The sequence below is a fragment of the Accipiter gentilis genome, chromosome 14 (genome assembly GCF_929443795.1).
Source record: "Accipiter gentilis chromosome 14, bAccGen1.1, whole genome shotgun sequence".
Classification (NCBI taxonomy): domain Eukaryota; kingdom Metazoa; phylum Chordata; class Aves; order Accipitriformes; family Accipitridae; genus Astur; species Astur gentilis.
Window position 1 is genome coordinate 14177611 of NC_064893.1, and position 11439 is coordinate 14189049.

An 11439-nucleotide genomic window follows, 5' to 3' on the forward strand; every position below is an offset into this window, starting at 1 on the left:
TGAGGGATTTAGGGCAGGAAGGCTGCCGCCACAGCGCGCGGCAAAAGCCTGGTTGATCAATTAGCTGTTCAGTAACCCATTAAAAACCCGTTCAGCTGTGAACGGCTTGGACAGCTGTTGTAGCTAAATTTGCACAGGAGCTCGAGCACATTACCTGAAACACCTTTAAAAACAGAGCAAAAAACAGCAACGCAGAAGAGAAATGAAATTTTTCCAATTCCTCCTCCTCGTCTGTATCCGTAAACCTACAGCAGGAACTGCTCCCAGGAGTAGCTTTGCCCCATGGGCTGTTCCGCACAAAAAGCGGGAGGGCATTACTGTGCTCTCCCCGCCATTCCGTGACAGACACAGAGACAGGATGGACAGACAGACAGCCTGCCTAGCCATGAGGCTCCCTTCCAGACGGGAGGTGCCAGGCACAGTCAGACAGAGGGACTCCAACCTGCTCTGCGTGAGCTGGCTGCATTTATTCCACTGCAAACACAGCATGCGTAGTAACCCCAGTATTCCCGACCTCCCGTAGTGTAGATGACAATATGATCCCAAATGTCTTTTTCCGTAAGAATTAACTTTTTTTTTTTTAAATGATATTTTTATACACAGTTCAACTTCTGGAACGTGCACACACGTGGGGCACAAGCAGGGTAAATGTATTTCTCTTACGCACTAGCCTCTAATAATTTTACCACAGGCACTGAAAGTAACAGCTCAGCACTGATGCTGGGCTCCTGCCTGCACAAACCCCCCAGAAGCGGCGATGGAAACGAGGTCAGCAGCGCTGATCCTCCCCGACAGTGACCAAGCAGTTTAAAACACTTGTGCCATTTGAAAATGCCACACAGCTTGACTGGGATGTGGACATGCTGCATATGCCGAGGGTGAGATGAAAAGGTTTCTTGACAGAAAACATCTTTTTTATCACAGCTGCATATTCCCTTCACTGTTCATCTGCTGTTGACATGATGCCCACTCTGCTCTCAGCACCTTATAGGGCATTTCAGAACCCACCGTGAATCACCCAGGCTGGAGACGAGGGAGGGGACCAGACCGAAGGCTGGTGGAAAGCACATCCACATCTCCAACACAGGAGACGAGGTCTTCAGTAGGTTCACCCTCCCCTCAGCAAAGCCACCATGTGCTTTTATCCTCCGATAAATCAGTGGGGATTGCCACCTATTATTCAAAGAAAGCAAAGTCCCTCATGTAAAATAATAAATAAAAAAATCTGGAAATGAAGGAGCTACTGAGTTTCTATTTTTAAGCACTGTTATTAATAATGTGCCACGGTTCTTGTCTCCATCACCACACCATATAATAGTGTTGAGAAATTACTGCAGCATATTGTAATTATTTCAGTAAGGACACTGTGCCTCTGTCTGCCAGCTTACACCTGCATTGCAATGAAGAACAATGTGACTTAAAAATAAGTTACATGCACACTGTAATCTGTGTCCTACCAACTTTTCTCTGCTCATCTGGCCAAGCCTTGAAATCATTATTTGGGCAAGACTCCCAGAGAAACGCTAATAGAGACTGAAGAAGCAGGGTTCTCCTAACAACACAGCTGTAGGAAACATGCTGAAGCCCAACTCCATCAAGAAGGGTGCAGCTAAATCTGTAAAACCAGATTGTCTCTTAAATGTCCCTGTTTAACACAGCTGGAGACCCATGTTCACAGTAAGCCAGACCAGCACTTGGTTGCAGAGACAGTGTTTTCTTCTATTTAAGTGGGAATGACCAAGTTTCTGCTCACACCTTCTCAGAAACTTGGAGTATTTAATTCCCATGATATTAGTCCCTTGACCTTTATTTCCTAGTAAGAACAGCAGTAGCAGCATCTTTCGCCTTCAGGAACGGTCCTATTGCTCTTCTTAAAGCCAAAGCTAGAAAACCACCCTTCCTGCAGCTGTATCGTGAGCCCCCAAACTGCAGAGGAATCACAAAGCATTGAAGGGTTTTGTTTACAAGATGGAGCCCTATGTGTAGATACTTAGTCTGTTTTCTACAGTCGTGTGGCACAAGCTTTCTGAGAAGTCTAGCAGGATGAGGTTATAGCCTTGTGGCCTCTGCTCATGATTCAGGAGCAGGCAGTAAAGCATTGCTTACTAATTCACTGATTTATTACCATAAATCAGCCCACCCATTTAAGCTTTGCCACATGAAATACAGCAAACTCTGCAGGACCTGCAGGAGTAAGCTGGCAACTCGTTTACCAAAATACCTGCGATCTGCAACATGAATCCAGTGACATGAAATAAATGTGCAGAATAGCCCAGCAGGCATGGATTGAAACTATGCAGCCAATAAGTGCTGCCAGATGTATCAAGTACACAGGTGGGGAGAAAAAATAATATATGAACAAACGCTTTCCCCACTGATCTGTTCCATTTTAGTCAGGCTTTATGGCACAAGTAACAGTGGCAGGGTATGAGTATAATTTTAAAAAGGAGAAGAATAAGGTTTATTTTATATGGATAAACTGGCCTTTAACTATACCATTTTCCCAGTCACATTCTCAACTTTAAAGCAGATAAAAATGGCTGGTTAAGTACAGCCTCTCAGATGTTCAAGGAATACACTGAGGCAGTTGTTCAAAGTCAACAAGATGCCCAGATCTCTCTTTAAAAGAGAAAATCCCTGGGCAGGTTGCTCAGGGGTGATCTCAAGGGCCTGTCCTACATTCCCGTGTCATGTCTGAGGAAGGAAAGCTGCAGGGGCTGGGGCAAACCCACCAGATCCACAGCTATCAACAGAGATGAAGCGGGATCAGACAGCTCAGTGCATCCACCCCCGAGATCTCTGGGAGCACGCATGGCTCCAGATGCCTTCTCCAAGAGTCTGGACAGGGGGATGGTGTGATTTCTCCCCCTTCATGATCTTGCTGTGAGACCACCCGCTGCTTTTGATCTCTCCTGCAAAGACCCCGGAGCTGCAAAGTATCTTGAGGGAGTGACCCTTGAGCAAGGAGCAGGCGGTGCCTGTATAGAGGGTCTTGGTTCTGCACCCATATGAAGCAGAGGTTTGGAAATGGAATTAATTGACATCACCTGTTCCCCCAGCAGCAGCACTGAAAGGGGCTGGGATCCCTACCCAAGATGGGAGCAGTATTGCAGAGGAGCCCTAACCCCCAGGGACACGGTCGTGCTTTTTAGCCCTGAGCTCTGCTGCCTTCATGTGATTCGACACAGACAAAGGAATGGGCCAAATCCTGAACAGGAGGAAATCAGTAGACTTTCATTTGACTGGAAAAATGATGTAACTCAGGGTCTGACCTGAGAAGATCTTGCTGCTTTCCCCTGCCAGGTGGTATGCAGAAGGCAGTTTCAGTCTCCCACTAGTCTGCAGCAAGTAAAATATTGTTGATCTCATATAGGTAGAGGCCAAAGAAACAACAAAAAAGCCAACCCAAAAAACCCCAAACACAACAGCTCTTCCATCACCCCATTTTTTTGTCTTCAGAGGTATTAGAAAGTGCAAATTAATGGTGGCTTTACAGGCATCTCTATTTCTAGTGCTCATAAAAATCCCTTTGTGAAGTGCACATAGAAGATATCATCTAACAATTCCTTTTTTCTCAAGTTTTTCCAGAACTTGCAGGAGGCAGGATTTCCTCCCTATTACATAAGGAGGAGAGGGTGTATTTGTTCTTTTGGCATTTAAGACTTATTAGCACAGTCAGGTTACTCAAGCCAGGCCCTCTTTCCTGATCTTTTCTTGCAGGGGAATTATTGTTGGCAAGGCTCCAACCTAGTATTAACCCAATGGAGAAAAACCAGGCGGCTGTATAAAGAAACATAAAATAGATGCACCTCGGGGCTTTTCCAGGCCACTGAGAGCTGCAGCGACAGAGTAGAAATAACAAATACAAGCTGGTGCTGAGCCTCCAAAGCATGCAAGTACAACCATCGCTACTACGATGTCCGTTGGGGGGGGGGGGGGGGGGGCATGGTGTGTGTGCGATCCTTTTCCATCATCCTGCCAGCAAACACAGCTACAAAGCAGCAGCCAAGGTAGCACACTGCAGCCCTTCCCAAACAAAGCATCAAGCCTCAGTAGTAAATAATTGTCCCTTGTAATGACCCTACCTCTCAGCCCAGACTAAGAGATTGGAGAGGAAAACAAAACCCCCACCCTATTATTTAACGTAGGGGAGTGATGGGAAAGTGGTTCTCCTGCCTCCAGCACCTAGTGCGGGGACCTGAACGAGACGGCTTTTTCCTCACCTCTTAATAGAAAGAGGCTCCTCCAGAGAGTGGTTCAGGAGCTTGCCTTTTTTTTTTTTTAGGTGATGAGAAGATGTGCTGAGGGTGACCACTGCCCTGGGACACCCACCTGGGGTAGGCAGGAGTAGGAAGAAGAGCTTCTGAGTATGGTGGCATGGTGAGGGTTACCCAAAGAGTGGCTGTCCACCTGCTACCTCCCAGGAGGCAATTCTGGACTGAGATTTACCTACCCTTTCCCCAGAAGGAACACCAATTTGGGTCTCTGAGCCACGGAAATTGAGGTTAATTTCTTACCTTTGAGAGACCTCTACACTTCTATCTAACCAAAGTGAAAACAGCTAATTGGTTACAAGGCTGGGGGAGGAAGAGGGGCTGACATGTTCCTAAAGGGTAAGCATGGAGGCTTGCTGTCTGAGAAACTAAGCCAAGAAAAGAAAAAAAAAAAAAAAAAAATCATTAGTGCTAAGTACAAACCCTATATTGGTACTTGTATTTGTTACTCTACAGACATATAAGAAGGAAATTTTTACAGTGAGAACAGTCAATCACTGGAACAACCTCCCCAGGGATGTGGAAGAGCTCCCATCCCTGGAGGTTTTCAAGGTGCGACTGGACAGGGTGCTAGGTAATTGCATCCTTCCCACCAAAGGTTGGACCAGATGATCTTCTGAGGTCCTTCCAGCCTGGGTTCTTCTATGGTTCTCTGATTTTTGCAACAGATATTAAGGCTTTATTACTTATACTGTTTGCATCTAGAAGATGTAACCTCACCAAGAAGCTGACCAAAGGAAGCAGCAGAGGGAAAAAGCAGGCTGAACTGCTTGACATCTGGAAGGAAACAAAGCTGGGCTCCATGGACCTGAGCCTCAATCTTGGTACCTCACCACACACACTCTCTTCTCCCCCCTCTCTTTTTTTAAATTTTTCTTTTTGAGAGAGTACAAATTCTGGCTTTCAGACTCTCTCAGTTTTCATATACTCAACTGCAAAGTGTGCTTACAAGAAAAAAAAAATAATTAAGAGGTCTTCACAAAGTTACTGCTCAGTATTATAAAGTGTAATGAAAACCAGATGGAAAACCTCCACTGCAAACCGTGCTGAGAAAGCTGCGCAACTGATCGCTGCCCTCAACCACTAGCAAACTTTCAAGCAAGCAATTAAACTAGAGGCTGCACCTTTACCATGCTCTGTGTATCGGTCAGTGTTGCACACACCTGCGTCATCCCTCTTGATGTGGTCACCCAGTGGTTACCCTAGCACATAACAGCTGGAGAGTCAGCTGCAAGGTGTCATGGGAGTCACAAGCTCAGTTTACAGCCAGGAAGGACAGGCCTGAGGCAGGTATGGGTGAATAGTGGAAAGAGTGTCCTTCCCTACGGACCTGGAGTACACAACAGCTCTGGGGTACCTCCAGTGACCTTGGCCAGAGGAAACTGGGGCCACTTATGCTCCCCATGAAAACACTTCATGCCTTTCACCTGAACTCACTCGCCCTTTTTATCATGCTACCCTAACCCTACATTTTTCCCTTTTTTTTGGTGAGAAGAAGCTGTTGGTTTCTTCATCCCCCTGAGAATGGGGAGGACATGGAGGTCAGCTGAAGGGCATGACCTGTATCCCCAGAGACAGGCCAGCTCTGACCCCCTGTCAACAAATCTCAGATTTGCCAAACCATGCCTGCAAGAAACGTTGCAGGTTTGGGCAAATTCACCCCACATTTGATACTTTAATCCAATTATGCGTCACGCTCGCCTCCACATTCATCATGTTAATCTCTTCTAAAGTTACCCTCTAGTCCTCTGAATGAAAACACCTCGTTCCTCCACTCCAAATACTGTGATAAACATAGATCCTTGTAATACGAGAAAGAGGGTGAGGACCTTGCTGTATTTCATTATTTTTGTACTGCAGCAATGAATTTCAAAATAGCTTAGCGGTAGTAGTCATGCTTACTGATTTGGTATACATTCCATTTGCTGTTCTTCAAAAATTTAGAACTTCTGGGCATGACTGTGAAGGTTTTGGTTTGGTTTTTTCCCTCCCCCCTTCAGCAGATTACATGACGACATTTTCTTGCTTTTTGTTTGTTTTGAATGAAGGCATGGCCCTCTTTCCTTCCTGCACAACTGTTCCCTCAGTGCAAAGGCTATGCAGGGCTGGAAGACAGGAGGACCTTCATCTTCTAGCCTCACCTGGAAATGAGCAGTAATTTTCCTCATTGTTAGTGCCTGAGAGAACAAGGCCAAGGGGACTCAAAGCTACTTGCTATGAGCTGCTCATGAAAAAAAACCCAAACAAAACAAACCCCAAAGCAAATCCCAAACCAGCCTTTCAACTGGCATGAAAGTCCCCGAGATCTCCAATTAAGATTCTTTACTGTTCTTTACACAGTTTTAATAGTCTTCTTGACTTACTGTGCTTTATTCCTGGAATTTAAAAGCTAGGTGAGGCAGGCCCTCCAGCAGGACTCCAGCTCCTGAGACCACCCCGGACTACGAGGGACTGGCATGCAGGAGCACGCTTACGTACGTGATGGAGGCTGTGCACAAAGTACATCAGCAAGCAGGCGCCCATCAGCATAGCTCGTGAGAGCACCTGCCTACTGTCGGACTAAATAGCCTTCAGATCCACCAGGCAACAGCTTGGGTCATAGGTGGAGACTTCAGCAACACATGTGGGACATCTGCTGAGCACGCAGAGCGCCTTGAAGACACACCCCATGGATTTCAGGAGGCTGAAGTGCTGGTGAGCCCTGTGCAGCGGTCTCTCCTTGCTTGCAGAAGCAAGAGATTATTTTCTCCAGCTGATTATCAACTGAAGTTAATTTACCTGGGCAAAGGTTAGCTTGCAAGGCATTTTATCAGTTCCCAGCGCACACAACTGAAGTGGAGAGGGAGACCATGGAGTTCACATACAGAAAGGCAGTTTCTGGCCTCAGCTGAGGCTATTTTACAGCTGCAAAGCTCCACTGACCTCAGCAATGCTAGCACAAGCAAAAGGAAATTCCTCCCTGAGGTGCTGAGTATGACTTTTCCCAACATATACTTTTTTCCTGCATTGTGTTGATTTTATTCCTGTTCCCACATTTTTTTCCCGGGAAAGCTTTGCAGGCTGATGCACATTACTCTGATTTCTTTCCAGCTTCTCACATTACCACAAACAGGATCAAGTACAGAAAACAATTGCATCGTACTCTCCCTGTGTCATTGATGGCACATATACATGCAATAAAATGGAATAAAACCAAGTATTTATATGAGGCTCCTTTTAAACTTCGAAGTGTCAGGCAGTCCTTTCACACCACCCAGTACAACTGAGTACCTGTTTGCTAAGCTGGGTGGAAACAAAGTACCAAGCAGTTTAAGGGCAAAATAAAACAAACTGCTAGGGTCACGCTCTGCAGTGGCCAGCCTGAGTGAACACGGGGTTATTTTATAAGTCACTTTCTCTGCCTAGCTTTTGTAACAGGTGGACTGTTTTGGGTGGGGTTTTTTTTCCCCCCAAATGCTGAAGATGCAGAAATGACAGTTAACACTTCACTGGATAAGGTCCTTAAAAACCCCATTATATATATATATATGTAAATAAATATAAATAAATCACCAAAGTAACTTTTCTTCCAGAACTGGTTTATTAGAATAATCCTGAGAGTAGTAATAATCAGAGATGCTTCTTTCCTCAGCAGATCTGTCCACCTCTGCCCCTGACCCCAATGCCCAACGCCACCAGACTTTATCCTAAGGTCCACTCCAGCCAATGCTCACAAAAGAACAAGAGCAGTGGTGAAGGGGGAAGCATGGGATACCTGAACTAGCAGAGCAGTTGAGGAATACCAAAAGCTGTTAGGCTGAAGCCATCAGTGTAACATCTGAATACCCCCGCTGGGCTATCATCTCCATTTTGGCTATCAAACAACAATGGCTGTGAAATGACAGATGTTTCCTATGTGGGAGCATCAGGCTCCCAAGCAGTTCACGGCAGAAGTATCCCCAACTCCAAATACCGTACCGCAGCGCAGGACACTACATCACTGTCACCATCCTTCTCGCATGCCTGACCTCCACAACCACACCGACAAGAGCCATTATTCAGCATATTACTGGAAAAGGACAGAGTTCTCAGCCACTGCCAGAGATAACGGTTCATCAGCACTTCCCCTCCCCACAATACACCTTTTCCAGAGTCCAAGAGTCCCCAGCCCCTATTCATTTCCAGCTGGAAGTTTGCATAGAAGCCAGAAAGAAAAGTTAGTTCCCTAGTGTCGTAAACTACATGCCAGACCAGCTGGGACAGATTTCACACATGGAGAGGAGAGGGTGAGAGTTATTTCAAAATCCTTATTGCATTCTTACATTTTTGTATCAAGCAGAAAGTTTAGCAAGAGAGACATCCCCAGCACTGTTGTCTGATTACCTTACCAAAAAAAAAAAAAGTGTACAGCGCTCAGCTTCTCAACCATTAACACCAGAAGTACCATCCCACTTGACCACACCACACAAACAGACCTTGCTCTGTGCCCACTAGCTCAGTGAAATCAGGGGCCAGCCTGGCGCAGGGGACAGCACAGTCTCCCCAGGCAGCTGTCCAAGGATGTCTCACACCCCCAAGGATGAGCAGTCCCTCCAGTTCAGCAGATGCCCCATGACCACTCATTAACGAGCTGTGTCACTGTTGCGGGACAAGCCGTGCCATTCCACGCTTGTTACACAGCCCAAACGAATGTGACTGTGCTCTGAAGCCTTTTTGATTTGAGGAGAGGATCCGAGGGAGAGCAGACTACAGCCCTAAGGCTGACATTAAGGAGGTCACCACCCAAACAAGACTTTCTGGAGAAGGGGCACTAGCAGGTCTCAGCTTGGCAGCTCTGAGAGAGGTGGATGTAGCACTGCATCCTGCCTCCCAAAGCGGCAGTAAGATGCTGTGGGAAACACGATAAGAAACAGGGTACGTACAGAGCAGCCCTTCCCCTGCTATCCCCCCCCCCCCCCCCCCCCCCGTAGTTTCTGACAGGAAAGACAGTCCTCTGTGACTTGTTCAAAAGGGTCTTGATGGAGAAACAATCCTTGACCAACCATTAGCAGGCCCAACGTGACTGACCGTAACAGCTCAGTCTTCACCGCACAGATGTGTGTACACACATACCCCCTCAGGAGGTCCACCACCTTTCAAGGACTATAGCGGCTTTATCAAGGGACAGTCACTACAGTCCCAGCATTAAGACTCAACCAGGGTTCCATGCAAGAAGTCAGAAACATTTAATAATCCTGGGAAAGAGGGAGTCCCACTAGGATCACGGGGGACTCTAGAGTCCCCAAACCCCAAAGGCATTAACCCGCCATCCTGCATGGAGCTGGGGCCATGGGTCAGGTGCTGCCTCTTACCTGTTCTCCAGCAGTGTCATGCACACAACCTCCCGCACTCCTGGGTTGTTGGCTTTCTCACTGGAGCAGCTTTGCAGGTTCCAGGTAGCCAGCCTCAGGACGGGTCTGCCGTCTCTCACGCCCCCAAACATCTCCACAGAGGGGCGAGTGGATATGATCTGGGTTGGGCCCCCAGGAGGAAAGTCCAAGTCCTCGCTCTGGAGGCTCAGAGAAGTGGGGCTGGGGTGAGGCTTGGCAGTGAAGTTGAGGCCACCGTTGGTGTTCGTCGAAGGGGGCCGGGACCGCTCTGCAAAAATCTGATGCCTGATTTTGTCCAGGAAGGAGGAATTGATGCAGTCCATCCTCACCAGGTCCTCGATACTTTTGAAGGGCCCATGCTCTTTACGGTAGTCCACAATGCTGTTGGCGATCTTCTCGGTGATGCCACGGATGCTCATGAGCTGGGCCGGGGTGGCGGTGTTAATGTTGATCTTGGTGGCAGAGAGGTGGTGCTCGGAGGCCGGGTCCTTGCGCAGGGAGCTGGGCGAGTGCTGCGCCGAGCTGCCCTTGCTGCTCACGCAGATCTCGAACTTCACCTGCTCCAGCTTGGCCGCCCCCACCCCGCTCACCAGTGCCAGGTCCTCCACTTTCTTGAAGCCACCGATGTACTCCCGGTACTCCACGATGTTCTGGGCCACCACCCGGGTGACCCCGGGGAGGGTCATCAGCTCCTCCTCCGTGGCCGTGTTGATGTTGAGCCGCTCCTGGTTGACGAGGATGTTGCTGAAGTTGCACGCCGCGCTGAACTTGCGGCTGTGGCACAGGTCCGCCGGGTCGCGGGGGATGGAGCGGTGGCAGCCCAGGCTGCCCCCCATCTCACCGCCTCCGCCGCCACGGGCCGCCGGGGGAGCGGGCGAGGGCCGCTGCCGGGGCTGCCCGCCCGCGACTCATGGACCCCGGCGGGAGGCCGGCGACGCCCCGCGGCTCCGCGCCAGGGGACCCCGGCGGCTGCAGGGCACCCCGCAGACAGACACCGCACCGCACGCCCGGTCAGGCGGACCCCCGCGACCCCCCGCCCTTCCTCCTCCTCCTCCTCCCGGGGACACCCCCGCTCCCTTGACGCCGGCGGTGCCTCCGCTCCGCTCCGGCCCAGCCCGGCCCGGCCCGGCCCGGCCCGCGGCAGCGCTCACGGCGGCTCCTGCCGCTGCCCCGCCGGCGGTAGTAGTAGCTCGGCGGGAGCTCCCGCCCCCTCAGCCGTGCAGAGGGCGGGGCCAGGGCCGCCGCCCCCGCCTCCCGGGGCGTCACCAGCGCCGGCCCCGCCCCCGCCCCGCCCCCGCCCGGTGGAGGCGGCGGGGACCGGCGGGGACTGCGGGAGGGGCGGCCGGTCGCCCCGGCGGGACTGGCCCCGGGACCCCGGCCCCGGCTCCGTGCCGAGCGCCTGCGTGGGGCGGGGGGGGGGGGAGGAGGCGGAGGAGGAGGCGGGAGGGGACTGACCTCCCCCTTCCCGGCCTGGCCACTCGTCCCGGAAAGGGCCCAGGGCGACCCAAAATGGCCCCACTGCTGTCAGCGTGCCCCTAAGGGCAGGCTTCGCTCCTCTCCGGGTGGGGGGGACGCCGGGCTCTCAGGTGCTCGGACGCTCGCCGCGCCACTCCCGGCCCTGAAGTTCCCCGGGCTCGCCTCTAGGCAGCTGGCAGGGCGTAAGTGTGTTTTAAAACCCCACGAAAGCCTCATCAGTCATCTCCACTGGCTTTTTTTTTTTTTTTTTTTTTTTTTTTTTTTTTTGTGCTGTTGCAGGCGCTATGTTTTTATACATCTGGGTAAAGTCTGCTTTTTTTTTTTTTTTTTTTTTTTTTTGC

The 11439-nt window shown here is 50.0% G+C and overlaps 1 protein-coding gene across 1 annotated transcript in view; it reads right to left on the reverse strand.

Moving 5' to 3' along the window:
- The window catches only part of EEPD1 (endonuclease/exonuclease/phosphatase family domain containing 1), a 66298-nt gene extending 55700 nt beyond the window's left edge, over positions 1 to 10598 (reverse strand). Inside the window, exon 1 of the mRNA XM_049817006.1 lies at positions 9605 to 10598. Coding sequence (XP_049672963.1) covers positions 9605 to 10458 — 854 coding nt within the window. The 5' untranslated portion in view covers positions 10459 to 10598. The remainder of the gene's footprint in view (positions 1 to 9604) is intronic.
- Positions 10599 to 11439: the final 841 nt, after the last annotated feature.